Source organism: Rhea americana, unplaced genomic scaffold (genome assembly GCF_003343005.1).
Source record: "Rhea americana isolate MKP2758 unplaced genomic scaffold, rheAme1 scaffold_278, whole genome shotgun sequence".
Lineage (NCBI taxonomy): Eukaryota > Metazoa > Chordata > Aves > Rheiformes > Rheidae > Rhea > Rhea americana.
The window spans coordinates 745,160-763,420 of NW_028186399.1; the positions used below are offsets into that span (position 1 = coordinate 745,160).

The window sequence follows — 18,261 nt, forward strand, 5'->3', positions numbered from 1 at the left end:
AGTGGCAGCCGCAGCTCCCGGCCACCATGTCGTCGTACTGCTTGAGGACCACGTTCTCGTCGTCGTCGAAGTAGAGGAGGTTGATGGAGTAGAGCTTGTCGGGCACGCAGCAGGGGCTGCTCACGCCCTCGCTCAGCTTGAGCGCGTTGATGATGGACTGCACGGTGGCGTGGTTGGTGGGCCGCATGTTCTCGCCCAGCGGGAAGGCGCAGGCGCCTTTGCAGTGGTAGGCGTTGTACCCCCGCGGCGAGATGATCCACCCGGACCAGCCGATTTCCTCAAAGTCCACGGACAGGGGATGCCTCTGGCAGGGCTGGAGCCGGTCCAGCGAGCGAGTGCTCCGCGGCCCGTTCAGTTTTGGCACCGTCATCTTCGCAGGGAGAACGGGAGCCTGAGGCTGGGAATCTGCCAGAAGCGAGGACGCGATGCYGTTAGGGGTTGCAGGAGATCGCACCGGCGTGGAGCTGAGCCGGTGCGCGCGAACGCCCGGCTCTCCGCCGGCGAGCCCGTGCCCACGACGGGGCGAAGCCGGCTGGAGAGATCGCGCCCGCTGGCTGCGGAAGCAGCCTGGGCTTTTCCGGAGGGCCAGCTACACGTTTCCCGAATTCCCTGCTCCCGCTGCTCAGGAGACCCCCCCAAACCCAACGAGTTTGACTAACTGCACCAYGCAACCCCCGTGATAACGCAAAGCGCCGGCGCAGCAGGGGCGCGGAGCAGGGCGCCCCGCGAGCGGGGACCGCGGCAGCCGCGGCGGGGTCACCTGCGGAGCTGGCGGCGGGCAGCGACGCTCCGCGGCGCCCGTCGTCCGTGAACAGGACCAGCATGGGCTTCTTGCTCTCGTGGTGGTCCCGGCCGGAGGCGAAGTGCACGCCGGGGGGGTCCAGCGGGCCCCCGCCCAGGCTGTGGACCACCACCATCAAACCCAAGTTGCTGCTTTCGTCTTCCGTCCAGTCGCGAACCTGGGGCGGGGGGGAGACAAAACCTGGGTCACGGTGGTGGAAACAAGGGCACCGTCGGGCGCGTCGCCGCGGCGGGTGACGGGCGTCCCCGGCCGGCTGCAGGAGTGGGGCCCTGCAGCGACGGGGCCGGTGCTGCTTCCAGGCTGCACCGCGTTGGCCGCGATGGGGCCACGAGCGGGTTCCCACCCCCCACCCCCACCCCGTACTCCCCAAACTGGGGTAAAAACGCTCACCGCTTGCGTGATGGCAAAGACCTCCCAGCCCGAGCCCTGCAGCGAGATGAGCCTGGCCGCCAGCAGCTTCCTCCCTTCGGGAGAGTCCGCTCTGCTCCTGTCCAGCACCTGGTAGATGCTCACCTAAGGGAGGAGGCCAAGGTGCTTCGCGGGAATTTCGCAGAGCGCGAGGGGAACCGGCCCGCGCGGCCGAGCGACGGCGGCCCCGGGCTCGGCCCGGCCCCCCGGCCCCCTCCGCACCTGGCAGAAGTGCTGCCTCTTGGGCCCGTCGGCGGCCCTCGGCCAGAGGCGGAAGAGGTGCAGCTCCGCCGTCAGGATCTTCTCGTTCTTGGCGACGCTGGACAGGACGAAGAGGAAATGCATCTTGTCGCTGTGGACTGAGGAGGAGGACGGGTTAGCAAGCGGGGCCGCGCCGGGCGGCAGCCCCTTCCCGCAGCCCCYCTCGGGCGCCCCAGCGACCGCCGCCGGCTCTTACTTTTATCCAAGAAGCTGCGGACCGTGTTGCCCTCCAGGACGTCGGGGTTCTTGGTGACGCCGTCCGCGTTGGCTACGGTGTTGAACAGATCCACCATGTACTGCGGCGGCCGCTTGAAATGCGCCGGGGGCGCCGGCGGGTCTTCCATGCCGAAGACCTCCAGGAGCCTCTTGAGCGCCTCGGCTCGCCGGCTCGCCGCGCCGTCCGGCGCCAGGCACGCCGGCCTCGCCAGGGCTAGCAGGAGCAGGACGCTCGCCAGCATGGCTCTGCCTTCCCAGCGCCGGCTCGACTCGCGCCGGCTCCCTCCGGGCGCCACGTTTATAACTCGGCCCCAAAGATGGATTGGAGTCAAATATGCACATGAGCCATCAGGGAGGTGAAGAGAGCTGATTGCCCCGCTAACAAGGTGCGAAGCTGGGCTCCCCTCGCCGATCAGCCCCAGTACACAAGGAGGAAGGCTCCCGGCCGCGCCGGGCTGGCGGGGGGACACGCCGGGTCTCGGAGGCAGGACGCCCACCCGGGTCCCAGGCTGCGCTGTGTTTGCTCTCCCTAGGAGACTAACTGGTTTTTAATGACGGAAATTATGGAAATGATGGTTCCCGGCGAGGAACAGCTGGGTGCTTGGGGACACGTGGGTGTCTCGCCTTTTTTTTAAAAAAAGAAAGAAAACCAAACCACTGGGCTTCCTAGAGATTAAAGGGCATTTGCTGATGCTTTTGAATGACTGATATTAATGAAATACTACGAGAACCCTACGAACTCAGGATGAYGAGATAAAAGCCAATTCTGTGCTAATATTCCTGACCCAGAGAGAAGCTGGGTTGGTAGAGGCAGGTGTGTTGATATGTAACGCACGGACAAGTCACATTTGGCATGTTTTAATGCCCCACACCTTAATGGGAAAAATTGCTGCTGCACATTAAAAGCCAGCACAGCAGATAAAAGGAGCAGGATTAGAAAAGCCTGTTGGACCTTAWGATTGCCCTGTAAATAAATAATAAATAAATCTCAGTGAACAGGGCCCTCGGATCCTGGCTCTCCCTAACAGCTTGGGAAGGAAACAAGGAGCRGAGCAGGCGCCGTCCGTCCATCTCCAGCTGCAGCCCCGGTTTGGCCACTTGCCCAGCTCCGCTCCGGGCCCAGAGCGGGCGGAAGCGGAGCTGCGCTGCCCGGCCAGGCAGGTCTGGACCCCGCTGCTGCAGGGCTAATGCGATTAGGAGAAAAGCTGCAGGCTGCTTGGCCACTTGGCATCTATAATTTATTCTAACGTGATGTTTGGAGGGTGAAAGGGCTGTTAATTATCCAGAATACACAGAGAGGCAATTGCAGGCATGTGGCACAGGCTCGTGTTAATCGAAAGAGGAAACTATTCAAATCCTTCAGCTCCTTTCCTTCCTCTTCCCCGGGCGCATCCCTGTTTGCCGGGCAGAGCTGTGCGTCCCGCAGGATAACGCTGGTCGACTCGGGCTCAGTCGCACTGCAGAGGGGCCACGTCCATCGCCACCTCCGCTCACAACCCGGTCCCCTGCCTTCTCCCGGAGCGCACGCTCCCCCTTTCCTCCTTTCCTCCCCGGGTCCGGGTTTGTAAGCGGGAGCAGCTTGCGGGAGCAGCACTGCGGCCCGCAAGGCCCCGGGACCGGGGCCAGGGAGTCGCAGCCTCCCTCCACGGCACCACGCTCGGGCTCGTCCCGGGATGCCTGCACAGACCTACGGGCCAGGGAGCCGAACGGCGGCGCCCCAAGGAGCTGCAAATTGCCCCAACGCGTATTTTAAAAGCTGCCAAATATTCYGCAGGCAGTTGATTCATACCAGCGCTGTTTAAAATATCTTTTATTCATAAAATAGCCCTCTCTCATTTACATATAGTACAGACAGTCTGGCAGGGGTCTCGCAGGATGCCGGGCATGGCAGTGCACGAGCCTGGCTGCCTTCGCGCCCTGAAGCCCGCTCCCCCGAGCCGCTAGCCCCTGCACTTGCACTGCCGGACGGCAAGGACAGTGCGAACGCGGTCTCCRCGGCTCCTGAACGTGTGCACGTCGTACCGGTGAGGGGCGCAGCGGCCAGATGTAGCTTCTCCCCGAACCSGACATTTCTCTCCACCTTGTGACTCCCTGCGGATAGAGACAAAGCCAGTAAAAAACTCCCTGCCCTGGGCAGGGGAGGAGGGAGAAGGGAGGCAGCTCTCTCCCGGGGCACATTCGACAAGGGAGTTTTTATTCCTCGTTGCCGACATAACTCAGCAAACCATTTCCTCCCTCCTCGCCGATGGAGAACAGGGCTTCTTTATTTCCCCGCAGTTAGATTTGCTTCCAGCACCAAACAAGCTGCACGTGCCAAGGATGTCTGTGGGCAGCACAAAGCGCTTTATCCCTCTGAGCGAYGGAGCAGATGCTGCTCCCTTTTAATTTTGACCTCACAGCCAGTCCCTACATGTCTAGARACGTCCAAGAGGGCGAGCTCACAACCTATTTCTGCGTCACCGTCCCAAATCCTGCCCCRGGAAGCACAGAGATGTGTTCAAGACACATGGAAACTGCAAAGGCTCCCGGAGGCAGCCCGAACCTGACCGTAAATGTGTGGGGACGCATCCAGGAACGAGACGTGCCAGGAAAACTCTCCTGCGGCATCCAAGACCCTGCGTAGCTGTAGGGCTTCCACTGAAGTTACTGGGGGGACAGGCTGAAATCCTGGCAGCTGTGCTTACCTAAGCGAGCAGGGATCCCCTGAGGAGCAGCTGCCCAAGCACCTTCCCACATCAATTTCCTGCAAAGATTTGCAAAACAAAGGCATGAAAAACCCCCTGCAGCGGGCGCTGGGGACAGCGCAGRGGACCAGCCACCGTCCACCTGCATCCTTGGGCTGAATACACAGCCAGACCCCAGGGGTGTGGGCACCTGGACACGGGTCTTGTAGCAGGGCAGCAGGGAGAAATGTTTGGGGGGGGGGGCACAGTGGGGCTTTTTGAGCTGGAGGCACCTGCGCACAAAACCTGTCTTGAAGGAGGGAGCACTCTCTCTTGAAATGAAATGTTACTACTGGAGCATAAGACATATTTTGAATAAATACCCGTTTCCTTAATTATTTTGAAAATAGATTCTCACTGCGCAGAAATGGCAGTTTGTAACTTTACGGCACTGGTGCGTAAACAAATTGGTGGCAGAAAAATACATTTTATCCGGTAGAATAGTTGACGTGTGTTTTTTACAACAACAGTTTGTGGCCAGGGTGTGCTCAGCTCTACTGGGGGGGGGGGGGAGTTGCTTGCATTAGAGCATCTGCTGGACCATTTAAACCCAGCRCGCTGATGCAGCGGTGCCCGCAGGAGGGGAGGCCGAGCTGTAGGAGACCAACCTTGAGCCGTTCCTCTCTGTGTCCCGCAGAGCTGTGAACAATTTCGTAGTAATATTCCACCTGGGAAACGCGATAGCATTTTTCCTTCATTTCACAGCTCTCCAGAGTCCGAACCACCTCCCTGCCACTTGGGCTTTTGACCAGAGCAGTGTTGAACTTTGTGGGCAGGCAGGAAAGTCCATCTGAAAGGAAARGAGAAGGAAATTTAATTTGAGCCCACATCTGAGGCCACTGCAGCTGCAGCCTYCTCCCCGCGGGCCCGACGTGGCCCGGGCGCCAGCACCCGACGCCTGCTGCGGGAAGCGCTGGCCCCGCTGGCTGCACATCGGCACGCGGTAGCCACGCGGGCCATCAAAGCAAGGCRCTTTCTGTACGTCCGATACCTAGTGTGAAATTTGGGCGAAGYCGCTCCAAGAAGCTGCAGGTTACTGGTTCTTGAGACACCTGTGTTTTAAATTCCTCCTAATCYGAGGGAAGTAGATAGCTGCGTGTCAGCCCACCTCCTGCTGATGCCCACCCCGAGAGAGCCAGACTCCATCGACGCTCCTTTACGACACGCGATAGGGAGCAAACGCCCACCCATCCTGTACGTGAAATTTCTGGCTGCTCCACAACCTGCCTGGTCGCTGATGCTTCCAGCTGCAATAAATCCTTGCAAATACCCTCCAGTGCCAGCCTGCTTTTTACCAGTCTCCCATATGCCTCACCTCTGCACAGTCCTTCCATCCCACTGCCCTCCTCCCAGCATAGCCCAAGATGTGATATGCCTTACTTGCAATGAGGGTGGCTCATATTCACCCTGGTGTCCACCGTCCCCCTGGTCTTTTCAGGGATGCCAGTTGCTTCCCAATTACATGAAATGAAAAAGCCCAGCTTTCCCCCCAGAGTATCTGCAGCTGGCCTTAGGGGGCAAGCTCCACCATGGCTGGACTCAGCTTTCACATACCTGCCCCTGCCACAGGCTACATGAACTCCTCATCCCCCTCGTCCCCTGCTTGCTGCTGAGCTGTCTGCATGGCCAGACGCCACCAAAGGATTTGCTTTGCTGGGCTGGGCTCTGCTGGGCTCATCTCTCCACGCCAGCAGAYGAGCTGGACGTGGATGTCCCGGGGGACGGAGACAGCATCTCCCTGTGCTGGCACGAGGAAGACGTTAYGTCTAATTGTGCTGCAGGAGCACGGAGCTGTGCCAGCGCTCAGCTGATCTCACAAGGAGATGCTCCATGGTGGAGAAGCGCTTCCCAAGGGTGCTGTTACAAAGTGGTCAAGTTGGTCCATGCCTAAACCACCCTCTCCCCCCCAAACCTTCCTTGATGAGTAAGAGCCAAACGTCAGGACAAAATCCAGCCTGGGACCGGCATGTCACTGGCACCAGTGCAGCTTTTCCCTCAGCTGTAGGTAACGGCCTGAACATGGGGCTTGGGTTGGAGACAGGTGTGGGGAGCTAGAACCATGGAGTAGGACRGGGAGGAGCAGCGGCACCTGGAGGGATGCTGCGGGATGGATGGAGGCAGCACACAAGGGGAGGAAAGGGAAGGCAGGTGATGGTGCCTGTTCTGGGGAGGCAGGAAYGAGTCCTGCTTTGCCTTCTCCTTCCGTATTCAATCTTTGACTCAATGAGAAGTTCTCTAAACAAAAATTATGTTGAGGTTTGACATACCTCATCTGATTTTTAAGTAAGCCAGCAATCCTAGTGCCGCAGAGCGCAGAGAAGCCCCACRGGCAGTCAGTGCTTCCCCAAGAATCACTCATTTTCTAAACCTGGGGTAAAGGACAGAGACCTCTCCTGCAGCCCCAGGAGTCACCAGGGAGGCTGCTAGCGGCGGGGAAGCAGAGCTCAAGGCCTGCGTCTTCGCTGCAGTTTCACCTCCACTCCAGGACACACCATCTTTTTGGCAGGTCCCGGCTGCCCAAGGAAACCAATTCTTCAGCTTGAGAGGAGGCAGTGGGACAGGTGGGATGGATCTGGCCTCCAGAAGGGCTCTTTGTGACTAGCAAGTCACAAATGTCCAGTGTGAAGGAAACCAGCACAGCCTGTCCTGTACAGCTCACTGTGTTCTCTCCCTCATTAAGGAAATAAGGATTAAAACCTCTGTTGTCTGAGCTAGAGGAGGGGAAGATGGATGATAAATTAGTTGCAGGGGTCAATCTTGGGTTTTCGCTCTAAATATAACCTAGTCTTCCCCAGTCCCACCTCTTGGGAGGTGGTGCTTCAGGGCTTCCTCATCTGGAAGGAGGCTGCTCGTCTCCCGGCTCAAAAATGGTTGTGAGAGTTTCCTGCCCCCTCGTAGCTGTGCCTCTATCAGCTGCCCAAGGAAACGTCCCTTGCCCCAGGACAGGGCAGGGTTTTCGGGAGAGGGAACAGCACTTTCCAAAAGCAAATCTCCCCGGGATGCCTCAAGAAGGGGACAGAAGATCACATCTAATTTCTGGAAGCCCAGTGTTTCTGGGTGAGATTTTAACGTCCTTCGTCAGGGCCCMAACCTATCCAACGTTACCACTGAAAACCTCAGCCTGACTTTAACGGGGAATATCCAGAAGGAAAGTGCAGAGACCTGCCCCAGGGCAGAGGCAACGCTGGGAGCGAGTCCGCAYTTCCCAGCCCTGGGCCATTACCACTGAATGAGCCATCTGCAGATAACAGCTATCAACCTGCACCTTCCAGTCACATATTTGGGAATTAAATGTCTGCACTGATTCTCCCGCTCCTGGGGAAAAAAAAAAAAGAAAAGAGAAGAAGAAGAAAACAACACTTCACACTGCCTAATTTCCTTTCCCTTTGCTGTGTCCTTGTGTACAAATCTCTCCTAAGCTCTCAGGTGATTGTGCACACATCCAAAAGCAAAGCCCCTCTAGTTCCTATCCTCTAGGCCACCCATCTGGCCTTTCTAACCCATCCAAGCTCAGACCCCATTGCTGCTTTTCTGGTCCCCATGAGGATGGCAGGACTCTGTCCCTCTCTAGTGGCTGTTGCACAGCCATGTCACAAGAGCAGCTGTCTAAAACCGTTTGGATAGGATGGTTTTAGATGCAGAAATGCCAATGAAACAACATCAACATGTTTAAATAGAACTAACTGATTTTAGCAAGCAATCATGGAAAATGACTTAAATAAGGCTCTTCATTTTTACAAAAACAGATCAGTTTGTCCTCATTGATTTGACTCTCAGGTTATTTTATATGTGGGATAACTGACAGGACAACACAATATTAAGTCAAAATGAACTGTTTCGACTTTATCCCAGTGGAAGGTTTTGATCTGTCTGGAACCATGTAGTTTGGAGTTTCTATTTCCGAGAGGTTTTTGAAACATCAATGTAGTTCACTGATGCTGAGATGAAAGGACTCTTCAGAAGGTCAGAAATGAAACTCCATTTCTTAGTTATCACTGGTTAAGGATCTCTGCTTCTCCCAGCTACAAGGAGGGGGTTGTTTAGGTCCAGCAACAGCTTATGTTTTTATCACAAAACTCCCGATTTTAAGCCTTGATATCAGTCCAGATACAGTGTATTCTAGATTGCAGTTTTCTAAATTCAATGCAATATTCACCATAAGGCATAACAGGCAGGAACCTATCTGAATCATCCTGTTGTATATTTATCTCTTGGTCCCAACCCTGTTTCAGTCTATTTTCAGTGCATTTTTTTATGATTAGGTTATTTTTCTCGCTGGGACAGTTCCATAATCCGGTTTGCCACAGAACTGTGCAAACAGCTGTGTGTGGGTGCAATGGCATGACTAGGAAAGGATGGGAAGGAACAGAGCCAGAGTCATAAATAGGGAGGCAGTTAGGCAGCACCGCCACCAAGAACCTAAGGACCTGCTCTCGGGTGCAGCAGGAACACCATGTAAGTAGAGGTATGCCTTTGCTGCGAAGGCCAACTGCTTGCCAAGCTGTATTATTGGAAATGTGGCCAGCAGGCCAARGGAAGGGATTATTCCTCTCTATTTGGCTCTGTTGAGACTACAAGTAGGGCACTGTGCCCCGTTTGCGGCTCTCTGGTGCAATACAGGCAGTGACAGATTGGAGCAAGCCAGGCCCAGGCCACCCGGATGGTTGGGGGCTGGTGCACAGGACACCTGAGGAGAGGCCCAGGAGTAGAGAAGACAAAAGGGAGATCCTCTTGTTCTCTACAGCTACATAACAGGAGGTGWTGGGTTCTCCATCCTTGGACATACTCAGACTTTGACCAGACACAGCCTGGAGCACCCTGATCCAGCTGGCCTTGCTTTGYACAGGGAGGTTGGGGCAGAGGCTCCCAAAGGTCCCTCCCAACCTGGAYTGTTTCATGATCCTATGATCTCCAGGAAAAATGTACTTCTTTATAATGAGGTGGGTTTAATTCCATCCTTAAACCGCACACAGAGGCAAAGAACTGCTACTTCACCTGAAGACCTGAGCTACAAGGGCCCAGAAGAGAAATGAAAACCCAAGTCCTGACAGTATGAACTATAGTCTCATTTTCCGGTAAATCAAACAAGCTTTGAGTAGCAAACCAGAGCGTTGTTAGATCTTGCTATGAGCTCTCATGCCACAGAAAAGGTGTTGCCCATACAGAAAGGCTCTTCCTCATATTTCTCAGAGAAGGGGAGCCCTCCATCACTCCCGTACCTGCACTGTAGGCTGGGTCGGAGCACTTTCCTACATCAACTGTCACCTCCCAGGGAGAGTCTGGAAAGAAGGTCTTCAGAGCCGGGAGACGGAGACATTCCTCGGGGCATGTGCTGCACTGACAGCCTTCAATCACCTCCACCTCCCGGACTCCTTCAAAGAGCAGGAGCCGCTCCACATGCACGCGGGTGGGCTCACAACAGAAACCTGGCGAGCAGGAACGCTCAGCTCCAGGCCACAGGAGCGAATCAGGATGTCTGACCTGCAGCTGCACAGAACAGGGCAAGTGGCATGTTCACTTGTAAAATACAGTCAYGGAGAACCACTTTCAGCATCAGATCCTTATAAAGGCCTCTTCTGACCTGGAACTAACTCTGCTTTTACTCCTCTCTCCCTGTATGGCAGCACTGTGTTGCTGTAGTGCTGTCTTTGATATTACAACAAACTCATTTATTTCCAGAAACCCTGCTACCATCACCAAACTGTAAAGGCTAAAGCAGTCCTACATTCACCTTTTTCTATAGGTCCAGTATAAAAAGTGATAACAGTCCTGGGGAATGAACGTGGACCTGTTAGCCTGGAAGATGTTGCACCTGTAGTGCCACAACAGAGACAACAGTAGTATTTTCACGGTTACAGACCCCCAGATGTAGCATCCTGCAAAGTTTATTCCCATTCCCTCTCCAGGTTTAGATACCCTGGTGCTAGACAGGACAGAGACGGGACATTAGACATCCTCAGCTCTCCTGGTACAAGGAGAGCATCACAGTCTGTGCACAGGTGTGTCCCTGAATGCACAGGTTCCTTCTGGTCACTTCTAGGAGCGACACATGGCACATAAGGGAATGACACAAGCACTTCAAAGGCCAGGTATTGCTATTCGTGATATAAACTGGTTGCGCCAATTTTGTTCACCTAGGCAGGGAAAGGCCTCTGGCTGCTCTGAAAATAAGACATCAGGTCTCCTGCAGAGCAGATGTGGCTGCGTCAGCCTCACTGCTTGACTAGGGGAGGCCAGAAATACACTTGGATGCTGCTTTGAGCATGCTGACAGGTACTGTAATACAATTCTCAGCACCCAGCTCCGCTCTAGCTCTGCCGTGAGGTCTCTAACACTGCTGGATAGTTTCTTTTTGTCTAATTTCTACACTCCACTGCTTGTAAACTGAAGCACGACAAGATGCTCAGTAACTGGTTTACTCCACTGCAGAAGCAAATGTCTTGAAAGCGTGCAGTTGGTATTTTAACTCACAGAGGAAATCACAGCCCCAGCCACTCGTGTGTGACTTTCACACAGACCCAACTGCTCCTGCTGGGAGGATGACACAAACATATTTCTCACCTTCTTAGTTTTAAGAAAATCCAGCATGGAGGAGTGTCTGGAGAGCCCCAGGAGGCCAGGATGGTGGGAGCTGATCTGCTGCGACAGACAGCTGGACCTGCATTTTCCAACATCCATGCTTACAGGACTGCCCGAGACATCTGTGAAACACAGGATGGACAAACTCATAATTCCCACAGACCTGGAAAAGGATTATTACCTACAATTCGCATGATGCTAGGGCRGCCTGGGCTCAAGCCAAGGCTTTGTCTTGACAATCCTGACACAAAAAAACATTGTTCACCCTCAGGAAGTTTGGCTGGGAAAGGGATTCCTTCAGCATGAACACCACAGGTGGAAAACTCACAGAGAAGGCCTTCTACGAGCGCYGTATGTGTCTTTATTCTGGTTGTAGATCAGGAGGAAAATGTTTTGTAATAGACTAGTAAGAGCACTACCCTATAAAAACAAGGCAATTCAAAATTAGTAATTAGGAGACAGTAGGTTATATGTTTTTTAATGAGATCACAAAGGATAGAGTGAGAACATACTAATATATTGATTATCAAGAACAACATGTGAATGTTCTGCTGTTGCTGACTTGCAGATCTTGAAGGTACTGAACAATACATAACCACGTCAGTGRAGTTCTTGGACACTCCGTGAATTCAGGGAAGCAAGAATATCCCAACTCTTGTTGCCTGAGGAACTAGTTCACAGAGCCAATCAAACTGAAAACAAACCTGGCCCTAAAAATCCTATTTTCACAGCTGTATCGGCTCCCTGTACCTGCTGTACTGCCACAGTAGCACTAGCGCTAGAAGAAAGGAAGGTGGGATCGTGCAGCCAGAGATGCATGTGGGAACAGGGGAGACCTGGGACCACAGCAGACAGATCTGTTTGGTTTGCTGTATTTCGAGTCTGTGAAATTCTAGTAAGTATTTGCTAAGAGCTGTTTCTTCTGGAAATATTTCTAAAACGGGCTATTTTTCCCCAATAACGTCCATATTCTGAGGTCTAGATGACATAAATCCTCAATTCATTATATTTTAACGTCAGTTTTCTTCCTTGTGAGCATCTACTGAGTAGTTCAATAACACTCATTTGCTTTAACCTACCGGAGTTGCAAACATGGTCTGTCCTACAAAAGTTTCACCTTGCACTGATTTAGACAGACCTTCACAGAATCAGTGCAAGACACAGCCRTGCTGCACTGCCGCAGAAAATACGTATAGACATTTTAAACTCACACTTGGACTAAACCTGCTGCTAGCCGCCTCAGGATCTCCTTGCCCAGGGAAGTGAGCTAGCAGTAAACTAGGTAGGAATTTGCAGCCCGTCAGCCATTCCCCAGCGATTCTCGTGGATGCTTTTCACCCGCAGCCAGGCTGCAGACAGGCAGTCGCTTTGCGAAGGAGCCGGCCGGCTAAAAACATCATTAACCCCYGCTCTTCCATCCCCACAGCAGTACAGAAAGGACTGTGTGATCCACAAAATGGTGCTTCCTGCTACACCCGCAGTCCCTTCCACCAGCGTTTCTGCAGGGCCGGGAGAAGCAATCACGGGAGAGGAAATGCCTTCAACCGGCTCTATCTGAAGTAGCTCAGAAGTGCAAAAAGGCTGGAACAGTGAATGTTTTATTCATCCTGTTACGTGTTTACTGTTTTTACCATCATCTCCAGATCTGATTGTAACTCCGTATGTTTACTGCTTTATCATTATCTATTATCTATCTACTATTTTTACTGTTTTTATCGTTATTCGTCGTTTCCTCTGGTGATCACATACTGCCACTGCAGAAAGCCCTCAGCTTGGAGCTGGCAATTTTAGACTGTCCACTGTTTACACAAGAGCCTCAGATATTTTTCAAACACTAAAAACTAAATCTGTATAGGTATTGCCCTTCTGCACTGACAACAACCYAAAACTCATTAAAGAAACCTCAGACTTTCAGTCATACACATTAAAGCCATTTTCACATCTTTGCTAAAAGCAGCTAAAGCTGATTTTATGTACCCTGCAAAAAGACTGCAAAAGGAAGCAAGACTATGGGCTATTCTTGAAGGTGATAGCTATTTCTTGATGAATGACTGCAGATATTTCCTATTTTCTCTTCACAATAAACTAAGGACGTCCTGTCCTCTAACTGACACTCTTTCCAAGATTGATTCTGAAAACCAAAAGCCCATAATACTCCTGAGCTTACGCAGTACCATAAGGATCTGAACACAGAATTCAACCACATGCAACTCACTGGCACAGAAAATGAAGCCTGTGTCATGCAGATGACCAGACCTATTTGACCAGACTATTCACCAGTTCCTGTTTTACAAAAAATGCTCTTAAAATTTGGATTACTGGAATGGGATGCCCCAGTGTATCTGGGGAAATGCTGTCCTTAATCTCCTGAGGGAAAAGAAACCAGGATAATTTCAACATAACGAAACATTCGAAGGGTGGCTCCTGAATGAGAAAGTTTAAAGGATTCAGGCTTGCTGCAGGCAAAGGGAGAACTCACCATGCCCGACGTGGAGGAAATAGCTTTGTCTCCCACAGCAGCCCCTCTCTGCAAACAGGTTCCTTTGCTCATTCTCTCTGCTGATGGCTCCAGCACCTGCAGTCACAAACCACCAAGCTCAGCATTATCCCAGTTATAACTCACCGGCTTTCCTGCTTTATCCGGAAGGAGGCACGGAGCTCCATGCACAAGACTCCAGACACCTGCTGTCTTGAACAAATGGCTTCAGYGTAAGATGTTTAGAGTAGTTATAAAGGACATGACCCATTTGAGCTCAAAGACCTGGCTGRTTACGCTAAATATCCTGTCTGATTAATCACACTAAGAAAAGGTTGTATTTAGCTGCGTTCTTTCATATGACATCAGTCCTCCGATCTTTTCTACTTACATGTTGCTGCAACACAAGTCAGGCTCCAAGGAGCAAGCTATTTCACATGGAACTCGAGCATCAGCTACAGCACAAAGCAGCTCGCAGGCTGTAAACTCCCATCAAGATTAATGCAAGGTGGTTTCCTCAGAGACAAACCCTGAATCATTTGCCGAGTGCACACAATCCCTCCGCCGCTCAGAAAGATGCAATGTTCTTGTACAGAAAGCATCAGAGACGAACAAAGCTTGTGCACAGCCTCACACCTGTTTGCACACCCATACAAGCCCTTTTCTCTCCCACGCAAGACCCCAAGGCAGAGCCGCGAGATGACGAGAAGAAAAAAGGAACTTACTGGCAAAGGTGGGACCAYGCAAGAGTCCTGCGAGGAACACTACAGCCAGTGGGTCCTGCATAGCTGCACTCTGGGAATCACGTAAACACTGGAAAGTCTCCAGTGTCCCAGATACTTATACCAGGCCCTCCCTCAGCAGGGGAGAAGTGAACAGCTTGGAGACAAATGGGTTTGCATATTGCTGGCAAATGTTTCCAGATTGTGATCTGAACAAACACCTAGGCCAGCTCAGCAGTGACAGCATCTTATCCACRACATGTCTACATGGATCAGGCTTTGAGCAAACTTCAAAGTGTTTCTTGAGAGCGCCTGGTTTCGCCCATAGCCTGGGATGGCTCCACTGGGGGTCTTTGTTCTTACCACCACTTTCAAACTAATTGAGTTTGTGGTAACTCGGAGTCACTTTTAAGTCCCCTCATTTGAAAGGAACATGCATCCTTCAACCTGACTCATCGCATTCAACGGCCTTTTTAATCAAGAGATAACCCTCCTTTGTCCCTCCACGACACCRGAATTTAGACCAAAACTGGCTCTTCAATAACAGACTGCAACACAGTAAGACTCAGAGCCACACTASCAATGACAACACATTCCTCATCAGAAACAACTGCAAGGTGAGTYCCGAGACTCTGTTTTTACCTCCTTTCAGTGCTGCTGAACCCTGGAGCAAAGAGGATGCATCTTCCTTTCTAGCTTGTTAAATACGTGTAGGAAGGTACCAGTCTGCTGAGTCTTGGAATCAGGAGAGGCAYAGACAGTGCTGTGTGCTGTAAGGGACTCTCTTTCACACACATACTGGCAACATATTCTGAATACTTGCTGTATGTGTGTCTCAGTTACAGAAGTCATGATCTCTTTGTCRGTGTCTGACACCAATCCAGCATTCAAAATAGGGTATCAATTACATTTTTGGCTACAAGAGCTGTCATATTACTACTTGCAGATGCAGCGATCATGGAAATTTATGGAAGTTGCACACCCCTAAGGACAAGAACCAAGTCTCCTCAGAGCTCACACAGTTTCTGGAGGAGAGCTAGGCTTCACTGAGACAGATGCCTTGAGGAAATGATTAGCCAAAGTAAAACGTCATTAGAAGGCATCCCTTCCAAAATACAACCTCATTTTCCACAGTGCATACAGGAACACCATCCCCTTCATCCCCACAACACAGAGGAGAAAACAACACAGCTATTCAACAAAAAATTTAATTGTGTTTGGCTAGGAAACAAACACACACAAAGAAAAAATACGTTTTCATAAAAAAACCCCACATGTCTGGACATCTGAGCCAGTCTGCTCCCCCTAGAAGGCTTTGTATTGCTGCAGAGTACCTGGAGAGAGACAGGTACAGTTACTCTGAGCAACTGCTGTGTTACATGATGAAAGCTGGGGAGCACTTTTCACCATGACTACAGGGCACAGTTAAATGACATACAAAATATTTATGAAAAAAATATGTATTTTAAATAATGAACTTACAACAACTTAAACTTTATACAAAATATTACGGTTGCCACCTCAGTGTCTCAATCCTAGGAACTATTTTCAAACTCTCATCCTTCTGCTTTCCATCCTGTTTCCATCTCCGCAGTCTCTTTCTCCGAAGGGTTCCCTCTCTGAACAGCTCAATCCAAAGTACCTAATAATGCAAAAAGTAGTCTTGGGAATCAGACAGGTAACAGAAATCTCAGTGCATGAACAACAATGTTTATAAGCTCCCAAAGGAATATGCAATAACTTCTAAAAGTTTAAACAATCTAAAAAGACYAAGAACAAATCTAGCTAGAAAGTATTGTACACATCTCAGGTTCCATTTGATTTTTAAGTTTTTCACCTCTCAGCAACAGGACAGGGATAAAACTAGTTACACCATTAACTATTAAAGAAGTGCAACACAGGGTTCTGCAAATGATTAAGCTCTTCCTCTCCCAAGAAGGAGATGATTACACAAARTATTGAAATCAAATTAAACCAAGCAGAAACTCACCTTCCAAAAAGGCAAATTCATCAATCGCTTCAATGGCATTATCTGCAAAGTGAAGTGATAACAATTAGCATAGATAAACCTACATCCATATTTGCATTTGCTTCAAATATCAGTATTTGAATTTAAAATACATTAGAGTGACCGATTTCAAAGAGGTTTATTTGTTCTGAAGGTAATATGTGAAATTATTAGCATAATATKTGGTAGAAAAGAAGCTTTTCTTTCTCATCTTCGGACAAAGAAGCAGCACCTATGACAGCTTCACTGCAGGGGACAGAACCTTCCTCTTAACAACACTTTGCCAAGGAGAGCAAAAAAAACAAAAAAACTAGTCTCATACCCAGGTCTTTTCTCTGCAGAGTTTTCCTCTTTCCTTGCTGAGCATATACGTAAGCATCTTTGGCTATAGTTTCAACAAACAACTCCTGCAAAGCAAAAACATGACCATTTCACGCACAGAATGTGAGAGGAAGCAGGTAACATTCCACAGGCAACGAGGAAAAAGAAAGGTCCTACARGATTTTAGGAAGAAACCAGAATCTTCATCTTAAGATTTCTCCTTCCAATACATAGCCCTGAAAATAATAACAGAAATTGYTGAGCAATTATTATTGGACAGCGACGCACAGGAGAAGTAACAAGGCAGGAGAGCAGGCTGAGGGGGTGTTAGGTAATTAGACAACGAGAGATCGTTCCTCTGAATGTGTCGGGGAGACCAGCCGCTCATCAGCTGTTCACAGGGCACTTTCTGAACCAGGATGAAAYGCGTCCTGCACTCAGTGGATAAAGTGGATTAAGCAGCTGCCATTGTCCTCGCATGCCACCCAGCGGTATYTTAGCAGTTGGAAGTAAACACCTAGCAGCAAGCCTAAAAGTTACTGCAGGAAGAGATTGAAAGGGAGAGACAAGAGTTTGCACGTGGATGCTTTTGCAGGATGCTCACAGCACGGAAGCCAGCTCCTARTAATCTCACCGTGAGCTCACGGAAAGAGACATCCAACGGGTCAAACCCCACMTGTGCAGTGGGAGACACTTTCCAAAAAATCCAAAACAAACCAAAACAAGCAAAAAAAAAAAAAACCCCAACAACAAAACCTCTTTCTGTGCACATTGTGCTGATTTATATATCACAAACTCTTGGCCTGCCGTTCAAAGTAAGCAGGAAAACCACACAAAACAGGCATGAAGCTTTAATAGCACTGACACACCTCGTTCCCGTGTCTTGCACCAGCACAGGCCCAGTGCTTTCCTGCCACCACATCAAGCCAAGCACGTTATAAGAGCTCTGCAGACAAGAAGCAGATTTCCACAACCAAGTCTGAATCACAGAGATGGCCACAGCCTCAGAGCACTGTTGACCATACCAGGAGAGGAGATTTTAGCTCCAGCCAGCCCTTCTTTAGCTTCGCCAGGTTTCTGTCAGCAGTATTTCTGTATCTGGGCTGAACAGGACCAAATTTGATGCTCGCAGTCCCTGGAAAGTTTCCATGCAATCAACAGGCAACACAGAAAGGAGAGTTGCTAAAAATCGTATGTTCTAGGAGACCTTAGCAAGGCCTGTGAGCGACCATCCTTTCCCACAGCAGTTTGTCTACTTACTGACCGCTAGGACAAGCTACGGAGGTTTCTCTTACAAGAGAGCAGGGAGACCAAACCTCTCAAACCCTCAAAAAAGCACTAGAGGAAAAACCCAAGAGAACAGGTCACCATCCTACAAATACTGAAAGCACCACAGAACGCCTGAGAAACTTGGCATTAAAAGCTAAAGCTTCAGAAGCGAGCATAAGGACTGAGGGGCAGGAGGATCCCCAGGCAGCGCTGCGGGCCGTGAGGCGGCGAGCGGGGCTCAGAGCTSGCGCTAACCCCGCTAGCCGAGAGCGGCTTCGCCGCGTCCAGGCGCTTCACCGCCCGCGCTCCAAGAGCCGGGAGCCGAGCCAGCGCCTCGCGCGCTGCCCCGCTCGCTCCCGCTSCCCTTCCGACTCCGTTTGGGGACGACGCTTCCACCGGGACGATGCGGGATTACGCCGAGGCGGCCGTCGACGCTGCCCGGGCGGGAAGGCCGCGGCGGGCGCTCGCAGGGACCC

The 18,261-nt window shown here is 51.2% G+C and overlaps 2 protein-coding genes and 1 long non-coding RNA gene across 3 annotated transcripts in view; all 3 read right to left on the minus strand.

The window, feature by feature from the left end:
* The window catches only part of LOC146593870 (bone morphogenetic protein 2-like), a 3,894-nt gene extending 1,965 nt beyond the window's left edge, over positions 1 to 1,929 (minus strand). The window contains 5 exon segments of the mRNA XM_085308555.1: positions 7 to 405; positions 761 to 959; positions 1,193 to 1,315; positions 1,433 to 1,606; positions 1,609 to 1,929. Coding sequence (XP_085164681.1) covers positions 7 to 405; positions 761 to 959; positions 1,193 to 1,315; positions 1,433 to 1,606; positions 1,609 to 1,929 — 1,216 coding nt within the window.
* Positions 1,930 to 3,488: 1,559 nt separating this feature from the next.
* LOC146593871 (uncharacterized) lies at positions 3,489 to 14,326 on the minus strand. The gene is made up of 7 exons (XM_085308561.1): positions 14,191 to 14,326; positions 13,469 to 13,564; positions 10,972 to 11,111; positions 9,630 to 9,897; positions 5,019 to 5,200; positions 4,372 to 4,430; positions 3,489 to 3,778 (listed from the first exon to the last, which is right to left on the minus strand). Exons 1-7 carry the CDS (start codon positions 14,249 to 14,251, stop codon positions 3,628 to 3,630), a joined length of 957 nt encoding a protein of 318 aa, XP_085164687.1. The 5' UTR covers positions 14,252 to 14,326; the 3' UTR covers positions 3,489 to 3,627.
* Positions 14,327 to 15,379: 1,053 nt separating this feature from the next.
* On the minus strand, positions 15,380 to 18,199 carry LOC146593872 (uncharacterized). Its single transcript, XR_014896283.1, has 3 exons — positions 16,518 to 18,199; positions 16,178 to 16,219; positions 15,380 to 15,829 (listed from the first exon to the last, which is right to left on the minus strand). It is a non-coding gene; the product is annotated as an uncharacterized LOC146593872 (long non-coding RNA).
* Positions 18,200 to 18,261: the final 62 nt, after the last annotated feature.